Here is a 23563-nt window from a genome sequence, read left to right as displayed (position 1 = left end):
CTTATACCTCGCCCTTCTTTACTGGGTGCCACCATTTTGGGGAAACTCGATTGATTGCATGATGATTCTGATTGAGCAGATTGAGGCAGTGCGGGCCCAGGGCAGAAAGTATCATTCTGCTTTCCGAATTATTCCAAAAGTATTAATAACACATAAGATAGCATCATATGGGACAAAACTATACCTCTCACAAAAACTGTAACTGTTAATTTCGAAAACAGCAAAGAACCGTGCCGTACTGAACGGCACTATTTTATGTGCTACGATGCACCTTGGTCCTCGTTGCACCTACGCGTGCGTGCACATCAAGCATGCAGCATGCTTGCATGCTTGCTAGGGGAAGCCACAGTACTCACAGTTTCAGGAGGACCTCGATATTCCCAGTTGCAAAATCTCCAATCTCGAAATTCACAAGGAGAATCAAGGAGAATGCCTGGTTGCTTCGCAAGATGATATGCCGTGCTTAAAAACACGACATCACAATTTAACCACTGAAATTCACGGGTTTTCGATGTCTATCCAAACAGTAAATGTAATAAACATACTTTCTCTGCGAACAAGGTGCCTGAAGTGTCTTTATTCTGTGTCTGTTGAAACTTACAACTTTGCTGCCCCGTACTTCTTATGTTGTTGTTATCGGTCATTACCACAAATCTGGTGTGGTCAGTACTCACATAAGCGAGGCAAACCTGAGCAACCGTGAAACCTCTGACCACAATCTTTGTTAAATTATGTCACATCTTATTCTTACTGAAGTATGATGTGCCATGACGGTATTACGCTTCAATGTCTGGGTTTTTAGGCATGCAACTGGAAAACCCTCACTTTCTGAGTCATATGTACAGCATCACAACTTCAAGTTCAGCATTTGATTTAATCATCAGGATGTAACATGCTCCACAGATGAATCCAGCCAAAGGGTGCTTATGTATACGGACAAGCTCATTCAGTAAAACTTATAGACTGCACGTGTCACAGATCATGCCAAACTAAGAAAATGTCCATGCACATCATAAATAGCATCCAATTAAAATTGTGTGCACACAACACTTCATTCATAACAAGAAAGGAAAAGAAGAAGTGTGACACTAGGTATGCATTGACACGTTAAAAACTACAATTTCGAAGCAATCACCTGACAATATAATAATAATACGCGCGAGTCAGAAATGCACGTGTATGCCTTGTATATTACAACTAGATTACAAGCATTTGTTCACTTCACAGCAGTAAACAGAGATTCACATCAATGACACATCTTTCACCACCTTAACTGCAAATTTAATATTGTATTTAATTTAATTCATGATGTAATGCTGGAGCAAACACCTGAGCAATCTAATCCATTGCAATTGTGCAGTAACAAGAACTGGTATCATTATGGGCAACTATTCACACATTAATGTGTCTCAAAAAATGTGTCTTGAGAACAAAACAAATAGGTCAAAAACATTTTGTCACTCATACAGTTATTTACAACCAGCAGATGTTGTTGTTATTTTCTTTTTGTACAGAAAATGCTACATGGCAGCACCCCCAGCCCTCTAAAACGGGGTCCAGGTCACCTCTCATGCTGAGTGGTCAACTTCAAAAGAAAAAGAATGAGTATTCACTACGTCGTAAAGCAATTACAAAATTAGGCGGATCATGAGATGGCTATCCGTAGTGGCCTGTCATCCCATCCCTCCACGTGTATTTTTGTTTCTTCTTTTTTTGCATGTACCTCTTGGGCCTGACATGTCTTTGTGACATGGTTGGATAGATGGCAAGCGTTCTTACTGCTACAATGGTTATTATGGCCTCCAAGTAGGGTATTGTCATTCTTTTAAGAACTTTTCGGACACCATCCCTCCATGACAGTGGCATAGCCAGAAGGGGGGGGGGGTTCAAACCCCACAAAAATTATACCTTTGGTAGTGCATTTGGGGAAAGGAAAACAAGGGTGAAATCCTCTCCCCCACGTAATCTTTCCGTAGGAACCCTGCCGAATTTTTTGTTGGCTACGCTACTGTCCCACGAAGTTCGTGTTCTGTTTTTGCATGTATCTACAGGAGCTGACATGACTATGTGACAAGTTTGGACAAATGGCGGGACATCTTATTCCTATTGCAGGGAGTTGCCATTTCTCCAAAAGGTTCATCGTTTTCATGTCTCAGTAGGGCCTGACATGTCTCTCTGACATATTTGGATAAATTATCAAGAATCCTTACTCTTATGATGTTCTGGGTTGTGGCTTCAAGGAGGGAGTTTGCTGTTCTTTTACGACAGCCTTCCGCACCCCTACTCCTCCGTGAGGTTGGGTATTCCTTCTTTGCATGTACCAACAGGACCTGACATGTTCCCGTGTCAGATGTATGGCGAGATTTCTTACCCCTATGACAGTTTTGAGCAGGGAGTTTTTCTGTTCTTGTGAGAGCTTTCCTAACCTGTTTGTGTGGTTTCCTGAGTAAGCAGCATATAACAGTTATTGGAGATCTACACTTTATGACATTCACAGCTGAAGCAAATGTGCTCTTCAAATTCTTAAACATGTCGGGACTTCGACATTATGCCGACCAAAGTGCCGGCCACCTAGACAGCAGTGCATTTCCTCCTGTTCTAGGGAGAGGTGGAGCTTTTCATCAAATGAACACAATATCCCGAGCCATAGTGGGGCAACATGCCAGCGCAGTCCATGCTGTCACCCATGGGACTAGTTTTCAACAACCCTTGCCATAGTGACACATTTCATGGTTTCTGATGGGATTTTAACAACACCTCTAGTCACTTCCAAAACTGGCAGAGCCACTGCCAGAATGTCTAGCAACTACAAACCATAATCAACGATGAAAACTAGCATTTAACGAATGCTAAATGCTGACAAGAAGTGTGAAAAGTAGCTTCTCGGTAAAAGCAACTTGCATTGTGCGTCGGGAAAACCGAGAATCTGGTCGGCTCTGAAGCAAAGCAATCGTTTCCACAAACAGACCCGACACTTTTTTACAGCACTGTGTTCCGCAGCAACAGTCCCATGGCTCTTCCTTGGAAATGACTCGCAGAACCGAACATGCGTAACAAAGCTTTCTGTTCAGCCCGTCATCTGAAGTGGGCGCGAGATACTGTTGTTTGTTGTCATCGTTGATATTTCCCACCTGCAATGCAGAGATCGCGTATCGGTATTAGGAACTGTGATGCGAAATATCCCGAGACGTGTGCCATCTCACCTGATGTCTTGTGGCAAGTTTGAAATGTCCAATCGCGCCTCGATCACAGCAAGGAGGCTTAGGGTCTTCAGTGTCGGAGCTATGAGCAAATACGGGAGCACACATGAAAAGAAAAGAAAAGTGTGATTAGGTTAGGTGTGATTTTACGTATGGAATGCAGGAACAGCATATGCCCAAATAATCTAAACTCTGAAGAATCTAACCGCCTTCCCCATCTTTCAAGCTCAACACAAAGGAGAGTAAATTTTTCAAAGAATTGAATTGATTGCGAAAGCAAAAGTTTTCTTCGGAAATAGCTCTGTCCAATGTAGCGATGCTATTTATTGCACTGGACAAAGATTACTTTTCCAAAAGCTACATGCACAGTAACTTTGCTGCAACTTTCTCACTTTATTAACTGGTTTTCTATAGATAATATGCTAATATTTGCCATGCTAATTATTAAGTTCACGATGACCCATGCACTGCATCTAGGACCAGGAGCCCCCCCCTTTCAATCAACTGTGCACTCACTTTAATAGTGATCCTCTTCTTACTACCCTTCTACCTTTACTAGTTACTACACTGTACTCCAATGTACCTGGTACTGAACCTAAACCTTAATTTGTTCTTGACAGTACATGGTATACATCAGTGGCAATCCTCAGTTTAAGTGAGGCCTCTACTGACTGCTTCTCCGACACCACGCTTCAACTGTCTCTCGCCATCCCGCAGTACCCACCAAAGTCGAGCACGTGCAGATCTGAGTGATCCATGAGTGTCTGGTCGGGCGGTTCGAAGTCTTGCAGCCTCTGTGCAGGCTGGACGGGCAGGGGGCTGTGAAAAGGAATACAAGAACGACTGCAAACTTTATGAGCATTGCCTCAGTTTCGTAATGAACAGAACAAAGGAATATATGCCATTGTGTCCTACAGACGTAAGCCTCCAACGCTTTGTGCCACACACCAAATGAGCAGGAGACAGTTCTAAAGAAACGAAACGGGCTATGGTTATTAAAATCCACGTTGATCGCGCTTCTCCTTCAACATGATAGAGTTGTGCTGATGCCAGAGCTGGGCAAATGGGTGCATCAACTTGGTTTCGCGCGCAGAAGGGAATATGGCAAGGGTAGGAAAAGGTGACGGTGAGGGTGATCGTTAACGAATGAGGCGTCTAAGACAGGTAGGCAGCCGATACAAGTCAAAGACAACAGCTGCTCCGAAAACAAACTCCGATGTAGTGCAGTGAGCAAATCGGAGCGGCTTAATAAGTTGATTTTTTTAGTCGTCTAGACTTTTTTGCTTCAACTGCCCCTCATTAAATGCGATAAATATATAAATTATTGCTATCGTTAATTTACCCGAAGATACGAGATTTTCTTGTAATGTAACCGTGGTTCATTCGAGAAACCTTTACGTTCAATTGTGTCAGACTCGTTTTAAATGGCAATAAAGGTAGCACAGTGCACTCATCCTAAATTTGAAAAATTTTTCAAAACTCCGCGATAAAGACAAGGCCGCATTCTCTTCTCTTTTAAAGCAAAAAAAAATTAAATTTCGAAGCTTTTGACAGCCACGATGCTGATTGCAAAGAAGGTTTCGAAGGAGCTACTTTTTCTGACTACTCTTCGTGTGAATGTCAATGGTGGTGATTCAAGAGGTTCCTTTCAAAGGCATTTGCCCATCTTTGGCTTTTGCCCCATTCAAAAGTGACATAACTGTATGCACTGGCAATGCATTTCAGTGAAACATGTGCACAGGTCGTACTGCCGTACAGTCGCCACAGAGAACACAAAAGTCGTCAACAAGGGAAGAGGCGTAATCCTACGAATGTGATATAAGCAGTTACATCTACGTACATTTTAGAAGGCATACATTTTGATCTACAGTTCATGCATGCCTGTGTTTGATCTATACAAGAGAGAGAAGAGGAATGTTATCACTGAAAAAGTATACTGTTAAAATCGTTTTTTCTTTCTTTTTTTTGTCGATGACTTAGCGGGTTGACTCTAGAGGACTACAGACACGTTAAATTATTTTCCTTGAAGAGCTCTCCCGTTGTTTTGTGAGCCGTGGTAGTATGCATCTGCTTCACTAGAGGTATCGTACACATGCACACTCTTCTGTTCTCTTCCAATCACGCACACTTTTACATGCACAAATCACTGTTGCACGTATACACTGAATCTCGTGTGCACACAAGCGTGAGCACACAGTATATTTGGCACACATCTATATGCACCTCGGTCGGTCACTATGCAGGACATGTTCATCACACCTCACGCTCTGTTCATGTGCAGCGTGTCTTGTGTACTGCCAACTCTGTTATGCACACTGTTTACATATGTACAATCCACATTTGCACACACACACACCACGTCGCATGTATGCACTCGCTCATCCACGTTTCACACACACAATGCTGGAAGCTGCCGTCCACACGTACGTTTCCTCTGGTACTTAGTCGACCGCCATTTATCTGTGCTTCCATGTGCGATCCACACAAGAAACATGGGGACAGATTTCAGGCCGTGCAATTTGCCTTTGTTAGTCTGATCTCCATGTAAAGGATCCAAACAAAAGTTTCCGCTGCGGAAAATACACAACCACCACCTCCACTTACACCACCATATACAACTGCGTTGCATCTGCGTTGGCATCTGATGGGTCGTCTACTCTAGAGTCCAATTTTTCCGCATCCCCTGCCGTCTGAACATTTTTGCTGGAAACTGCCAGTGCCAGATAAACGGGGTCGACGGTATTATTATTACACCATGTGTGTTATGATGTCATCATCTTCGTCATACACACTGCTCACATGTGCTATTGTGGCCCTCCACTCACACATACTTGCGCCGAGTTATCCCCTCTTCCTTCCTCGCACATACACACAACGTGCACGCTGTTCCAGATGCTGCTATCTCACTGCACCGTGTTTCATATCCACTAAAATCGCATGTGTGCTTTCTGTACACATCTGTTTCACGTGTACACATTCATTGCAATGGGCGCCCTATTCGGGACAATGCAGTTCACGTGCAAACCCCTTGTCCCCAATATAGCAACCCTTTATGTAGTATGTAGCGTCTGTCACACGTCGATTGGCATACACACTTTTAGCATGTTCACACTTTGTTCACACGCACATTTCTCACTCCAGCATATTCATAAAAAGGGTCACATCCATTTCACGAAAAGCACTTTCACCGTCCTCACACTCTGGGTCACACCCAATTCTTACCACCTCCACATGGCACACAAACATGTGCTACGTGTCTCACGTTCCTTCACGCACGCGCACTATGTGCAACTATCATCATCCATACCACTATCAGCGCCACCTAGATAAAGAAAGCTCGATCGCCTAACGACATGACGTACCGTAATTTCACCCGTATAAGCCGCAGTACCCGTTTTATGGAACACTTTGAAAATTTTCGGGCGGATAATCCGCGGGCAATATGATGCGATGGATTCGTGCGACAAAGGAGACCGTAAAGAAGGCCATAAACCCTATGGTCCATACTCTAAGGCCAGCATGGTGTACAACAAAGAAGGTCGGTTCTAGTGTTCTACCAAGATCGGATTGTGCCCTTTTTTGCGTGTTTTTCGTGGATCGACGGGTCAGTGGCCTTCCAAGGAAGACACGAATCACTGTCACCACTTTCGTTAAAGCTGCTTGGGGGAAGGCACCAGGAAGGTCAGGCTACTCGAATGTGGACACAACCCTGTTACACAGTGTTTGTGGATCGGCAGGGCGGTGCTGTTCCAGAGACGCTGCTGGCCCGTTTGTTAAAACCGGAGTACGGAGAAAATACCAGGGGAAAATAGCCGCACCGGTGAATAACCGCAGAGTGCCCGTGAGAAAAAAAAAAAAAATTGCGCATAAGCCGTGGCTAATACGCTTGAAATTACGGTACATTAAGAGTCCAGCAGTCACGACAGTGCTTTCAGAGGATGTCGCCCTGCAGATGAGCCACAGCCAATCGTCTGCTGAGACTGGCTGAGGCAGACGACATGCCGCCTTTATCCGTTTATACGTGGCACAGGAAAAAACGTGAGACATTGCACGAGCTTTCTTTATCTTGGCGGCGACGCCACTACCACCTCACACATTAGCTCGATTTACGTTGACTGTCGGGTGATTGGACGCTTTGCTCGTTACACTGTTACAAAAGCTTTCGTGTAACAATGTGCTGGATTCCCAAAATGCTGCCACTTAACTCACCTAGTGCCACCAAAAAGGTACAGTTTGTCACCAACAATACAGCAGCACTGTCGCCTCCTTGCACAGGGACCGTCCCTTAACGTGTTCACTTTTGTCCAGACCGACGTTTCTGAAAATGTAACGATAGACATACGTGATCGATTCGGCCAGCAAGAGCCGTGTCGACGCTTACCTGCGTCGTATTTGTACATGTCACCAAAGTGACAGAGCCTGAGCCCGTTGTAGCCTCCAAATATGTACAGTTCCCCTTTATATACAACTGTTGAAGACAAGAAATTGGTTAGCAACGCTACCATGGGTACCCTAAGACAGACGTCAAGGCCCATCGAGATAAGAGTACCACCATTCTGTTCTCAGAGATCGTGATTTTACTGGTGGGTGTTGAATTGCGTGTTAGGGATGTATCAATTGTTGGGGTATGATGTGAAATCGCACTTAACGTTCCAATTTTGTTGCTGAAAAAGATACATCAAGAAGCATGTGTAGTCGCATATTGTAGATGTATTGTAGATGTATGCAGGGGGATGTTTTACCATTGCAGTTATTTTCACATTATCAGTAGTGAGAGGCATGTTCGTAGCTGACAAATCAACGGCAGTGCTTGTAATGTGTTATGAAATGTTTAATGTTTGTTTTATGTTTAATGTTTGTTTCAGTGTAATGTTTTAGAAATGTAGTACAGTAGTAGGACAAACGATAGGGTAGAGGCAATAACGTTAACAAACACGCACTAAAGATAAAGACCGCAAGCGAATTTTTTCGCTTTTTTGAGTCTTAATTTCTTATGATAACATGTCACACTTCATAACAACGCACACTTCAGGATGAAAGCTGTCAATATTTTCGAACTCTCCGTGTTTGAAATATCCGCAGCTCTCATCCCGAGTCTCTTCCCTCAACGTTTCCTCACCGGCTGGCTGGTTTTTCTATCTCTCTACCTTGTTGTTTGCAAGATACTTTTACCTTCGCGATAAATATGAACGGTGACACGCATTTTTGGGTTATGGCCTTTTTGTTTTGTTTGTTTTTCTTCCTCCATATGTGGAGCACAAGACCGAAAATGTGAAATCTGTGCTTGACCCTGTTGCTTTGAAGAAGCAACATGGCGAGGCTCCTACTACTAAACAGTGAAGTACTGCAATAGCTCTCCCCCTTTTCCCCACAGTTTCCCAATTTTCGATGCCCCATACAAGAGTTCCTTCTACTTTAGGGTTAAACCCGGTAAAACCAGTTTTTGCCTCCCAATTTGCATCATCGTCACTACGAGGAAGACTTGAAAAACCCAGAAAACTAACTTGGCATATTGCCAATTCAGCCACCTATACAGGTAGTACTAGGGAATGTTAAGCACTGCACATTCAGCATGGCTATTCTGTGTCCCATGGTCATCTAAAATGCGAGAAACGCGTTTTTTATTTTTCATCAACAAATTTGCTTTTCCTCCCGATATCCTCCAGTTTTACCCTGTCGTTTGGCTCCTGAAATAAAACCTGATTTTTACCCCCACCCCACCCCCAATTTAATTTGAGTGACTGAGCCCGATTTATCCCCGAATTTAGCATACTGGAAGTTTTCCCACTCGTATTCGCACGAATTCATGGCACATGCTTAGTTACCTGATTTCCCCCCCCCCCCCCCCCCCCAAATTTAGAAAAAAATATTTCCCAAAAACTTAAGGCTCTATTCACATACACGACGGGTACACAGTGAAGTACCCTTTGAAGGTTTGTCCCTAAAAATGTGGTACTCCATCTTGATGAGCCCTGCACACGTTACGAATGTAATCTCTATCTCTATTTTGCGGCAGTTCACGAGGTGGGAGTTGTCGAACCCGCTCCAGACAAGAAGGCTTACCACACAAGGCTCAGCGCAAAATGCATAGCAACAGACAATATAGATAAGATAGAAGCAAGTAACACACAAGCCGAGTGGCTCCTTCGCCCTCTGGGGATGTCCCCGTACGTTGGCGGGTGAACCCACGTAGAGGTAGGCGTGTCGAGGTAGGCGATGCGGTTGCAATATACCTCCCGCTGAGAGTGGAAGGGACCCTGGCTGTCCCCGCGGCCGCCCCACACGTACATGCGGTGCCCCAGCGCCGTCGCTGAGTGGAAGTCTCGCCACTGCGGCGGTAGACCCTGTAGGAAAAAAAAAAAATCTCGATACTTCAATTTAATTTTATTTTAATTTATTCCACTCGGTGTACATGCTGTATTCACCGGAAGGTTCAGTGTTGGACTAGAGTAAGGGCCTCAAAGTTGTTATTATGAATGAGGCCCCTGGTTTTCTGCTGCGGCAAATTCAAAATTCTGCGGCACCGACTCGTAAATTCCGTGATTTTTTCCGCAGCAAGCAGGCAACGGCTGCTTGCAATGTTGAAACATTTTTTCACTCGGATAATTTGGGGGCAAAAAATATTGTATAAAATTACAGATTCGAAGTACTGTTGTGGTTCAGCATTACATACATGATACCTTGTGTTCTCCTCTGACATAGGATACCCGATACCGTCTGTCGCCTGCAATCATTTTATACCTGCTGAAACAACTTTTGGCATCTACAGAGTTTACAGGAACTTCATAGGAGCGTACAATACATGCCTTGTGGAAGTTACATCTTTAGGACACCCGTTTTTTTTTCAGTGCTGTAGGATTTATTTAAGGCAAACTCCCAACCATCAAATCAAGATCCCCCATTGCCACCGCTAAACTGCACACGGGAAGAACGCTGCCGCTTCCTCGGGCGGCGTATGCACAATAAACTTGGGCTAACGTTACCTCAAGCTAAACTACAATCTCTCTGTGTTGGTCCTGCATTACGGGCAATTTTGTAAAGCAGGCTTCACCTCATGCAGGGAAGCATCGGGTGAAGCCCACTTTCGGGAGATGTCGTTCATATTCTGCGAATAGCCGGATATTCGGAAATCTCAATATTGGGTATTCGATTCGTGAATGAAATGCTTCGAGTGATTGCTATTTGATTCGAATTCGAGGACTCCAATATCCACATGCCCCTAAAAATAAGGGATTCCGTGAAATCCCATGCCAAACGAAGGATTTCGCGAGAAATTCCAGATTCCGCGATATTTCGCATATTTCGCGGAAAACCTGGGGCCTTAACTATTAATACATGCAGTGTGAGTGTGCACGATATATATATATATATATATATATATATACATAAAAGTGAAATAATAAGACTTGGACTACAGATTACAGGAATGTTAACAAAAACTAATTTATTTAATGGGCAATTTAACACATAGATTAAAAAAAAATTCAACTCTTATTCAACTTCGTAGCCGTCTGATATATTAACCTATTTGTTCTATATATATATATATATATATAGACAACGGCAAACGAAGAATGTGAAATGACTAGATAATGACACTCATTAAAAAACTCGACAAAAAGAAAACAAAAGATCAAAGACAGGAGCACTTAAATCCGTCGCCACAGTCGGTCGAGACACTAATCCGTCCACTACAGTCCAATGCATTTTTAAGAAGAGCTGCAAACTTGATGAATGGCATGCGCAGGCAGTGATAAAGAACTGTCTGAGAATGATGGGCATTAACGCTAAAGCAGAAATAAATGTTGCTTCGAGCAATGTTTCTTTTTTTCCCGTGAATATTAAAACCGAGTGGACGTTGCAATCAGGTAAATACGGCACGTTGGATACACGCCGACAGGCTGTGTCCCTGCATTAGCCTCCAGTCTAACTCTGCACGTCAACTTACCCTGGTGTAGACGTATTGCCAGTGCATCGTCTCGAAGTCGAGAACGTGCACCTCCTGAGAAAACCTGTCGGCCTGTTCTTCGTAACCGCCGAAGACGTACATGTGGTTGCCCATCACACACGCCGAGTGTCCATCCCTCGCTCCGGGGATTGAACCTGTCACCTTTGGTCGACTCCACAGCGACGTGCCTACAGACAGTACTACTGATTACTAAATAGTGGAATTGAGTCAACTAAAAGCTAACCTGAAAGTGAACAAAAGCGTCTGACCGACATTTACGTTACAGACGTGTAAGCTGGCAGCGCCACCTTTTATCATGTTGAGCTACTACATAACCACGACCTAGTAGATCATAATGGCCATGTCATGGGCACCCCTTCCCAGCGCCGCATTTGGACGCTATAGTGGTGGCGCTACTCATCCGCCCGGTTTATTGCTTCCTCAACTTCTACGATACTTTTGTACTTCAGCTTACCTCCGTATTTCTGCACAAGTGGTGGATGTCCCGCGGAAGATGTTTCATTCTAAAGTTGATTATCATCATCATTCTACGCGTTTTCATGGGAGCTGTTGCCGTCGTCTGCTGCGGTAGTCGTACGTCCGCTTCTGCGTGTTAAAAATTCAAATTTCCATTGCCCAATCACGATGTAGATCTTGCGGGCCAATGAGTAGCGCCCCTAGCGGATCGTGCGGACGGGCTCCTCATAGGGGTTGCCGATTATGACATGGTCGTTATAATCTACACGTTTTCCCGGCGATTTTAATCCAAGTGCCAGCTAAATTAATCCGCGTGCCATGCAAACTTTATGGGGCATGGATTAATTTAGCTGGCACTTTAATTAAAACCGCCGGGAAAACCTGTAGTAGGTCGTGATACAGACGGCATAGAAATAAAAGCTGCAGCTTGTCAAACCTCAGGGCAGGGATATACCCAGGATTTTCGTCTCGGGTATGTGTGTGTTAGTCAGGGGGGGGACATCCACATCTGCTGCTTTTATAGTGTTTTGACGGTATTTTGGGGGCACGGAGGGGCATTAGTGGGGGTGCTGGGACAATCTCCACCTTAGAGGTTTATCTGCGCAATTTTTAGCGTGACCCGCCACGCTGACCACACAGGACCATATTTCGTTCGACCGTGTCTTTTGTTTATTATAAGAACAGAGTAGAGACGGCTTACTTGTGTCAAACCTGTAGAGTATATTACACGCCCCGTCGTCGTTCCGCCCACCCCAGAGGTAGGCGTAGTCCCCGTAGGCAACCACGGTGTGACCGTAGCGCTGGAATGGCACATCTTCAAGGTTGGACTGACACGGAATCAGGGCCCACCTCAGTGAGACTACGAGTGGAGCGAAAGAAAAAAACACAACAAAATCGGATTACTTAAAACTTAATTACTTACTAGCGTTACTAATCAGATTACTTAGAAACTCTAGGGCTGTGTGAATACTCAGATTTTTCTAATACCTAAGTGAATAATTAAGCGTGTATTCGATACCATAATGTAACAATTATTATTACATTCATCTGAATCGAAGCGATGTGTCGCTCCCCCAAAACGAATAAATTCTAATAGTTCCAAAGCCACACTCGTGAGCCCAAAAATGCTGGAAGAGGGAGTATATGCTGCTTCACACACAGATCTGTCTGCATATATCATGTACAACTCGCATTAGAGTTAACTTGAATGCCATTTCAAACATGCACGTCATGTTTGCTTCTGATATCTAACTATTGTCTTCATATTTGCTTCGGTTACGTAATTATTTGCTTTGGGTACGTAACCATTCGCTTCAGGTATGTAACTGTTTGCTTTGTGTTTACTTCACATATGTAATTATTCGCTTCGTATTCACTTCAGGTATGTAACTATTTGCAGATATCATGTTTCCTTCTTATATCTAACTATACTGTCTTTGTATTTGCTCTGGTTACATAATTATTTGCTTTGGGTACATATCCATTTGCTTCAGGTATATAACTGTTTGCTTTGTGTTCACTTCAGGTATGTAAATATTCACATAACGTTTGTTTGTATTAACTATAGTCTTCGTATTTGCTTCAGGTATGTAACCACTTGCCTCATATTCAATTCGCATTTAATTATTAACTTCACAATAAATTTACCTGTGCTGAGCACATGAACATCAATAGGTTTTCGCGTGCTGTAGTCCTCCCCAGTACAGTAGCCGCCAAATGAGAAGATCCTGCCGTTGATGGCGACGGCGGCGTGGTTCACTCGCCGTGGCCCCCCCTCCAGACGCACTGTCCACATCCTTCTGCGGCCCAGTGACTCTCTGCCCTGCGAGAAAGTGACTGCCCTTTAGGGTGAAGGTGCTGCGGATACCATCTCGCCTGAACCCCAGTCGGAACATTTCTCTACGCGATCGTGCAACACGATCCTTATCCGTCACACCTCCGGATATCTTTGCTCTGAACACCAGCGCAGGTTACGTCCCGCGACAGCTAGGGTTGCCACCAGGCCGGTATTATACCGGCACGGCCGGTTATTTGGGCGCTCTGCCGGTTGCCGGTAGGAAGGTGATACCGGCAGCCGGTATTTTGCCGGTATTTATGGCTGAAGACCTTTCATAAGGGCTTCTGGAACACAGACCCAGCTCCGCAGTCACTCGTCGTTTTCTTCGGTATTCATTCTTATTATTATTCATTGTTATTATTATTATCATTGTTATTTTTCTAGCATCAATGACACAGCCACACACAGGAACATATGTTTCCTTGTATTATCTTGAGTGAGGACGCTCTCTCTCTCGTGTGTGTGTGTGTGCTCGTCCACCCCTCACCCACTTTCCCTTTTCCACGAGTCTTTCCTCCTTTCCCTCTATTCCACCTCCTCTCCCTCAGCCGGTATTTTTCACTACGAAAGGTGGCAACCCTAGCGACAGCTCCGACGTGCCTAAGGCGTCGTACGGGAGGCCGCTTACAACCAAAGGGCATCCTGATATAGTCTTTCTTGTCAAAGATGAGGCCTCCTTCACAAAGAATGTTTGCCCAGTCGCGCCGAGGATAGCATAACGGATCAGCGTAGATAAGCCCAGCGAAGACGCTACATGGGGTGCCGCATCGGCGGTGTTTCCCGTAACTGCTCTTGACGTCTCGGAACCTGGCACTGACATTTTTGGGGGTTTTTGTGTCGGAATGTTCTGCTCATTTTTGGTTTTGTTTGCGTAACTGCGCAAGTTAACGAAGCGAGCTTATTTATTATTATTATTTATGAACATCTTCCGCGCTCCCCTTTATTTTTATTTTTTGCTGTGGCTCAAGATTTTCTTAGCACGCAATCATACAGTGAAATATGTATCACAAGTTATTGCAGCGTAAAAAGACTTGGCGAAGTAGTCTAAACTCCCTAGTCAAATTGCCTCGACTCCTGATCACAAAGATTTTACCGACAGGCTCTCCTCACTTTGCCTTGAACAGTAGTTTGCGGAACCTACCCCACGCTTTGGCTTTTCTGATAATTCCTCTGGAGTTGTTAGCTCCAAAATCCAGCATGTAGTCAAGTTTTCTTTTTTTGTTCCGACCTGATGTAGGTAACCAGATGTTCATATGTTAGCATTAGTCATGTTTCTGTCTTGTTTTTAGATAATGAATCCGTTTGTGGTACTGCTCTAATCGATCATTGTCACATGAAAAATGCTCAGTGCCTCCCCTACTCCAATGCCAGTGCAGAGTACTATACATAAACAAATAATACGACAAAAGAAAAATATTTACGAACAAAACAGTCTGTGATGAATTTTTGCGCGAAAGAAAAATGATTTCCTTGTATACACATAAAAAACTCTTGTTTCAAACGACGTTTAGTGGGATCCAATGAAAAAACAAACACAAAAAACAAAAGGGAGCAACATTTTGGCACATATTCGTTGTTAATGCATCAATGCTCCAAGACACCGCACAGAATACCGACGTTCAAAAACGTGATTGGCCACCTCCTGCTCACGACCGTACATCACAGCGACGGCGCAAACATGCCTGTTCAAGGTCATCACAAAATAAATATTTACATGCACACAGACGGCACGTACGCCCCCTTCGTAGCACGCGCACACGCACGATTTTTCAGATATTCAGAAACACGAACGTCTTATGTTTGCACAATTTTTGTTGTTTTCGCGCTTGTGCCCATCCATAATCTGCTTCGCATCACAAACCGTTTCACCCAAAACACACACACACAGTGCAACCGCAAGGAATCTAGCACATAATGTGTACCTACACCTCATGCAATGACAAGAAACGAAGAAACACAGTGGACATGACAACAAAAACATCCGGGAAGGATGCCAGAACGAGCAGCTAGAGTTTCGAAATGGTACGGAAGATGCAGGCATCGTCTGCTTTGGAAACGCGATCAGTTATCGTACAATAAAGATATTTATCGTACGTTCTCCCAAAGGTAGGGACCGTGTACCGCACCTTGCGCACCCGGGGGTTCCAAAAGAGCTTACTAGTGACGAGTCCCGTTGCGATTCACAATACTCCGCATCAACTGACAACAGCCATTTTGGCCTTCGGGCTCTATGAGCACAACGTTGCCAGAGGCGTCCGTCAGGAGAACAACCCGTCCAAAACGTCCTCCTGCTCTGTTTTTAGATAAAGTCAGTGTTTTCCGCACGAAAAGCAGTCACGTGTGACACATAAGACATCATGTTTTCAATCTGGTTTACTTGAAGGAGAAGCACATAACATTCAAAAGAAAGGAGCAACCCCTTACCTTTCCGTGACTCGCTATCAGACGTAGTCGAGCGCAACAACGCTATGTGTTCGTTTGCACTGCTATCCTATACTTTTGCACTATACCCAATTTTGTAAGCAGATCGGAGCTTGGTCGACGCGCAAGCGGTACGGATTTTGCGCCATGTTATAATGTTACATCTCGCACGTGCTGGCATGTGGCATGTTGTTTTGATATATCTCTATTCCTATATGGTTACAGGATTAATTATGCATGCGCGACGGAAATCTGAACCCATTGTGGGGGCGATGATTGTCCGCTTACGAAAGAGAAGTTTCTTAGCAGACGAGTCTGCAAAAGGACGGCTCCGTTTTTGTTACGGTTTCGACTTTATTGTTTCTTGGACGTTATATGTTAATTTGTAAAAAAAAAAAATAATAAAGAAATATCCTTGGCAGCGGGTACTATACCTGAAACGATAGTTTCGGTACATCCTTAGAGAACATCTCATGCTACAGATGCTGAGTTTCCTGTTTACTTTTGCTGCGTCGCTGCCAAGTCCGCGGCTTATCTGCAGAGCACGCCAAATGCGTCGACAACCAGTTAGGATTAATTTGTTCACATACGTTTTTTTTTTTTTTTTTTTTTTTTCGGGTGAACCATTTATTTATTTTTCTGGTGACAAGTGCCTATCGCAATTCCGGTCTGACATTCAAGCTTACCTACGTAGAGTTTCCTTGTTCATTTTTTATGCTAGTAATATATAAAAATCGTTCACGCTCGGACCTCACAGCGCCCCATGCAGCGTGGGAATTTTTCCAAAAATACGCCTTGCAGAGTGCTAATTTAGGGGATTAAATTTGCATTAGTTGGTCAATAATGTTCCGAATACCAATTAATATCCGTGCTTATCGAGTAAAAGTCTCACCACGCATTTCCCAGCGAACTTTCTCACGCCGGCTGTATCTTCCGCTTAATTTAACATCTCATTGTTGTTTATTAGTCTCGTTTTTTTTTACTTTTTTTTTTATTAATATCATTTTTAGAGTCGAGTGAATGCGGCAGTGTGGCAATCTCACGAGGACAGATGAAGTTCAGGAATCACCTCACGGACATTGACGTGAGGTGAGTAAAAATTCTTAGAAACGTACGTCTGAGCTGAAGCGCGAAAACTTTCTGTTGACAGAAATGGAGGAAAGGCCAAAGATCGTGAGGGCATTTGGCCACCTCTTTTGGTAGTAGCGCCAAGTTCATACTAAAGACTGGGAGGTTGCGGGTTCGAATCCCTTTTCCCGGTTCCCCACCCCCTCTTCCTACTGTCATCTTTCCATTTGTATATAGCCGTGTTACTTGGCGGCACAATCATCGAATAAAAAAAAAAAAAGAAATCCCAGAGATACGCATATTCTCGTTCGCAGTCGGGTAAAGACTTCTTATGCAACGGAGTAACAACGCGAAAAGACCTCGTCATACTAATCGGACTATCTAATCAAGATTACCTTCAGCACGCGTTCGTGCCACGCGGTTACACCGGCTATACGAAGGCCGCGAACTGGATATATCTCGCAATTTTGATTAATCGTGTTTTTGCCGTGATGTTCTATGCTCGAGTCACGTGACAGATCGGGGGACTACGTTTGCGGTATGCGTGAATTGTGTAACCACCGCAGTAATGATAAAAAAAAAAATTACTGCCAACAATGCCCCCCGTAAAGATACCGCGCCTAAACGTGTTCGGCTCAGGGCCAAAAAAGATAGCCAATCTTTTTATTAGTACTCGGCTATTTTTATTATTGGCTATGAGCGGTGTACAGATTTCAACACCTGGAGAGGAGACAGCAGCAATGAGATGTGGGGAGAGAGGGGGGTTCACTATTCGCCCTGGGCCAACTTCGCGGGCAACCGTGCCGAGGTCTGTCCGAAAAAAATCTGCCAGTAAAAACAGGGGAAAATTCGGAGAACACAGCCGGCGTTGGGACCACCTTCCCGGGAGTCACCACCGGGAGGTTTTGCAAAATTCATTTAATCTAATCAATAAAATAATAATAATAAAAAAAAGGGAGATGAAATCAATAAAATAAAAATAATCATGTAGTAGATTAGGCTAAAAGCCACAAAAGTAAATTCTACCTCTAAACCTCGTGGACCTCGGTAACGGGGCGACCCCCCCCCCCCCCCCCAGTTTCCTTTTTTTCACGACATGACCGTTGGAATTATCTCATAAAAGGAATCATGCTTTCACTATACGAAGCGTCCGTCGGTGTGTCCACGCTATATTGGGACATCACCGCGGAATATTCTACTGTAAGAAAACGCAGAATTTGCGTTGTCTATAGAGATCATGACGTCTCACTCGGTCATTTATTAATTGGAATTAGGCTATGGTATCCAATTGTATGGCGTAGGTATAGTGGTACATTCAAGTTGCCACTTGCTATAATTGAATTGAATTGAATAATATGGGTGATTGTTGTACGTAGGCAGAATACTTACTCGCCGTTGTCGAGGCTGTTGAGCATTATGGATGGAGTTGCCTGTTGGGTGCAACTGGAAAATAAAGGTGAAAAGGAAGAGGGAAAAGGCAAGCTGGTTCTGTGTAAATTGCAATTAATTTGCACGGTTCACATTCACTTCACTTTAATTGTCGCCATGCTGACATGCTCCGTGACTTGAAATGGAGGTCTGTCCTTTTCTTGTTTTTATCAGATAACCGGATGTTTTGTTTTATGTTGACGGCTACACTGTATTGCTGATCGATATTGGTCTATTTTGATGACGATCGCGGTATTATTAATGATAATGAACATAATAAGCTCTTTCGTATACATTGTCGCCGTTTTATACACAGTTTTTTTTTTACCCTTTACAGAATTTTATAAAAAGTTATGAGAGGAGCACAAATGTCGTTTTTGCTGTTGAGTTCTACGGCCATGCGGACATACTCTCGAAGAGGGTGTGCAACTAAAGGATGACTAATTACCTAAAATTCGTTAATTAACGTTTTAATTATGCAATTTCGGACAAAAGCGAGATAGCAGATTGAGAGACTATCCTAGTTGCGAGCCATAATTTCACGTTTAAAAAAAAAATCGTGAAACACGCACGTGCGTTGAAATATCCATCCTCGAATTTTGGATATGCAAATGAGCCGAAACCGAAACCGAAACCAGCTCTCATTTCACGCCAGGGGGCCACGTGACCTGGAGTGGTAGAGGTGATTGGAGTAGGTGCCGCTCAGCCGGTAAGCCACCGTCGGCGAGGGTGATGCGCTCCTCAGGCGCGCTTTTTTCGGTTCCGCTCATTCGAATACCGAAATCCAGCGATGGATTTTTTACGGCACGCACTCGCTCGTGCTCGCTGTTGCCCGAAATTAAAATGGTTGATTAATGAATTTCAGGTAACGAGTCATCTTGTAGTCAGATACTCTGTTCCAGAGGATGTCCGGCTGGCCGTAGAACTCAACTGCAAAAAAACGACATCTGTGCTGGTCTCACAGCTTTTTTTATAAGCATTCTGTAAAGGCTAAAAAATATAAAAAATACTCGTATATTTCTACGCGCTATCCGCAAAAAAAAAAAAAAATAATAATAATAATAATCTGGGCTAAGTGGAAAATTTTATGTGTAATTTTATAGCATATAATACGTCCTCCAACACATAGCTTACCGGCGGAACCCTCTTGCTATACATCGTGGCGCATCTAACTTATTAGGCGTCCTGATTTTTATTTTCAAGTGTTTTATAGTGGCCACCACCTGTGTTTTGCAGGAGCCTCTACCTCCATATTCTCCTTTCCGAACTCTAACTGACTAACAAACCCCGTACTTTATCTTGGACAGCCCTGTATGCGAAAAACCAAATCCACTATATCCAATCCAATCCAATCCAATATTGGTCCAAATGCAACAGAACCTCGCGCGCAACGCATGCCTCCTTCTAGCGCTGAGAGTTTATTTCGTTACTATCTGCATTACTTCACACGGGGAAATTAAATTATTTCCAGAATTTCAAACCGACTCTAATATGTGCACTATACTACACGCACGTGTTGACGGATATCACCGTGAAATGTTCAAAAAATGTTCGCCTATTACACCTTCCTTCATCCGAACTAATTGCAAAATAATAATAATAATAATAATAATAATAATAATAATAATAATAATAATAATAATAATAATAATAAATACAAAGCAGCATTAGAAAAAGAAGGCGCTTTCCTGCAACATTATTCACAGGATTTTAATGTTTAACATTGCTGAACCAACTTTCCTGGAATGTATCGTCCCGCTACTTCAACCTCAAACTCACTTTATTTATTTTTTTTTTTTGCAACATCCAGCGCTAAAATGTGTCCAACATACACATGGGGACTGGGCACACGCAAATGTCGAACACGCACGAAGTATATGATTAAAACATGGGAGACACAAGAGACATTGCAAAAGCAAAAATAATGATATGCGAGTGTAATAAAAAAAGAAGTTCAATATCCGATAAATCATCAATTCCTATGTATAAAAAAAAAAAGACCGAAAGACATTCTCCGAATGAATGAAGAAAGAAAAGAAAAAAAAGGGGGGGGGGGAGTGAGCACGCGGAACCGCTAACATACCCCGTCACGAGCTGCAATCCTCCTGCGAGATTCGAGCGACTACCAGACATCCTACGGATGCGGCTCACCGTGATGTCGCTTTGTATGTGAAAAGATGGAATTTGTAACAAATCTCAAGGAATGACGTTGACTATCGAAATTATATAACGTCAATATTGTATATTGCATCGTGGTGTATCGGATGTCTTCCCATTGGAAATGTATTCGGTATTTTTCTAATATTCGCAGATGCTTTCGTTTACGCATCGATTACGCAATTTATGTGGCAGCACCACCTTACTTCTCTGTTGTTGTCATTATCCTATCAGCTTTCAGCCATGGCCCCATTCTGCTCACGGTAAGCAAAGAAAGATAAGAAAAGTGCGATAACATGTAACGTTAAAATGGGTATACGTAAAGTATTGTACAGTCACCATGGGATTTAACTGTACAAAAATCAGAAGAGTAAAAAACAAGAAACAGCAACTACGAAAGCAGAAGTTAAAAAGCTGACAAATTTATAGACAACCTGAAACAAAACTCCAGTGCGTCAGGAATTTGACCTCCAGACAACTTCCATTACAAGTCAACATCTTATGAGTACATACAAAATAGCACTCACGCCACGCGTGATTATACAGGCAATCCTAAAAATAATAACAGATAGCTAATATATCTGCACGAATTACCGACAATTAAATCAATAACGCGAACCATTTCACTCTCTTCCCATATGCTCGATCCGCATCCTCGTCATATATAGCAGACGACAGTCACAAACGTCTAAAAATGCCCCAACATTGAACCGCAGTTCGGCAACCCTGATTTCTCTTACCATCTGTTCTTCGTCTGCTAGAATAATGCTGGCGAGAAGACGCTTGAAAAAAGCACATAACCACTAGGTATGTGATAGTAGATAATAATAGATAGCAAATAATAACATATAGCTAATACCCGCACGAATTACCCACAATCAAATCAATAACGCGAACCATTTCACTCTCTTCCCATATGCTCGATCCGCATCCTCATCATATATAGCAGACGACAGCCACAAACATCCAAAATGCCCCAACCTTGAACCGCAGTTCGGCAACCCTGATTTCTCTTACCGTCTGTTCTTCGTCTGCTAGAATAATCCTGGCGAGAAGACGCTTGAAAAAAGCACATAACCACTGGGTGAGGTGACTCGTTATTTTCACCATGCCGTACAACGTTATCCAAACAGCACTTTCCGCGCGAACCTACTCCAAGAGTAGAGTAGGGAGAGGGTTAGAAGGATAAGATCGCTGATCCCTCGCCCCGCGTCGGACCGAAAGGTGTCAGGGTCGAAAGATGCTGCGAGTCGCCGACGTAACGTTCGATGTTTTTGAATCTAGCACTTTTTGAGAGGCGATCGCCTTGACTTCGTTACGAGACTCGACGAGATTTTCTTTCTCTGGAAGTGAGTGCAGTGCAGCCAGAGGAGGGGCGATTATGAAAGAGAAAAAGAACGTATTGGCCAGTAAAGTGGATGGAGGTTTTAACGCCACGTGGAATTTTGGTAAAACGGTAAAAGGTATGGAAAGGGTGTGACGCATCCTTGGTATGGGATGAATCCAAGGACGGACCAGCTTTTGGAGAGGTTAGGTAACTGCCATATTGCTACTGCGGCTACGGTTGTGGGGTTCTTGCCCAACCTTTTCTCGCGGTGACTGCAAATAAAACGAAATGAAAAATAACAATAAACAAGCACATGTTTTGGTGCTGTGCTCTTTCTTAATTTGGGATAAAAAAAGAACGTGTGTGTTTTCATACCTGCTTACCTGTTCACATGATTCAATAATTCAATTCAATAATTCAACTATGGGACCTCTTTCTGTATACAATCTACGATCTGTACTACCATGGAAATGAGAAATAAAATGTGAAAAAAAAGTGAAAATTCCATAATTTTAGCAAGTAAAGAGACGAAAAGCGATACAAACAAGTCTGAGTTTTTATTTTCTCTAGATGTTATGGCGCAGTAATTACACTACTGCGACATCTTACAATACAATACATACCTTACATATGCATGTAACAACAAACAACACAATATGTGTTGATGCACATGGGCCACAACCGTTGACAAATCCGACTAACACTAAAAAACCCAAAAGTAATAATTATATCGTGAGATATCCTTTTAAAAACCCACTAAAGAGAGAACAAACAGAGCTCCCTGGCACATCATATTTCTATGTATATTTATTTCTACAAATGTTTTCTTCCAGCAACGGCTTTATATTCCTGGCTAGCGTTCAAAATAAAACCACTGACGTCATCTTTGAAGACTTTGCACATAAAGGACGGTTTAGCACCCGATATAGCCTTAGTCAAGGTCGCACCAAAAATACTTGGCATGCCACAAAATTAAGCTAAAGAAAAAAGACAACCACTTATTTACTCGATCCTTATCACGACTGCCCACCTTTCCATGACGCAACTGCAAAGATCGAAAGATTTCTTTATTTCTTTCTCCCTCTTTTTTTTTTCACTGCACGTTCAAGGCATGCAAGCAAGCGCCGATGTTATCAACCTTATCCATACACGTACGTCACGCCTATAACAAGGACTCTGCCAGAAGAAGTAGCAGTAAATAAAAAGTGCTGGAGGAGGGTACTATTATTTTTCTATTGTAGCATTGTGACTTAGCCAGCTTTATTAAAATATTTACCTTTGTTTACGCGAATTGTTGTCTGGTGCATCATCCGGCGTGGCACGGTAAAAAGGAAAGGAAGTTGTTATCACCCTGCATAAAGATGGGCATCTGCTTTGTTTTTCTGTCTTGTGTTTCCGTGAAGTTTTCCGTTTCTTCTGCGCAAATAGCCACCGTCGATTGAGTACTACGATGAATTCTTTTGAGTGGAGGGTTGATCGATAAAGCACTAACCGTGTATTCATACGAGGGATATTCCCCAAGCAGCACAGTGTACTGAAAGTCGAGTGCAATAGGGGTGGACGGTATGTGTCTTATCAATCTTCTTTAGTTTCACGAGTGTGTTCAAGGCCCTCCACCTACCCGTCCACCCCTATTGCACTCGACTTTCAGTACATTGTGCTGCCTGGGTCCCCAGCGGAAGAGCTCAGTGTCATATGTC

The 23563-nt window shown here is 43.3% G+C and overlaps 1 protein-coding gene across 6 annotated transcripts; it reads right to left on the bottom strand.

Annotated features, from left to right (window-relative positions):
- Positions 1 to 854: 854 nt before the first annotated feature.
- Positions 855 to 21682, bottom strand: LOC135397169 (kelch domain-containing protein 3-like). Of its 6 annotated transcripts, none has more exons than XM_064628550.1 (11): positions 21554 to 21682; positions 18341 to 18433; positions 13273 to 13447; positions 12326 to 12484; positions 11149 to 11336; positions 9331 to 9544; positions 7582 to 7668; positions 7410 to 7518; positions 3925 to 4043; positions 3204 to 3282; positions 855 to 3131 (listed from the first exon to the last, which is right to left on the bottom strand). In XM_064628550.1, exons 1-11 carry the CDS (start codon positions 21644 to 21646, stop codon positions 3068 to 3070), a joined length of 1380 nt encoding a protein of 459 aa, XP_064484620.1. In that variant the 5' UTR covers positions 21647 to 21682; the 3' UTR covers positions 855 to 3067. The 6 variants fall into 6 exon arrangements, with proteins under 6 accessions (XP_064484620.1, XP_064484621.1, XP_064484622.1 ...); XM_064628551.1 differs by having other exon boundaries at positions 3925 to 4019; XM_064628552.1 differs by having other exon boundaries at positions 18341 to 18394.
- Positions 21683 to 23563: the final 1881 nt, after the last annotated feature.

Source organism: Ornithodoros turicata, chromosome 6 (genome assembly GCF_037126465.1).
Source record: "Ornithodoros turicata isolate Travis chromosome 6, ASM3712646v1, whole genome shotgun sequence".
Lineage (NCBI taxonomy): Eukaryota > Metazoa > Arthropoda > Arachnida > Ixodida > Argasidae > Ornithodoros > Ornithodoros turicata.
This window is presented reverse-complemented; position numbering and strand designations above follow the sequence as displayed.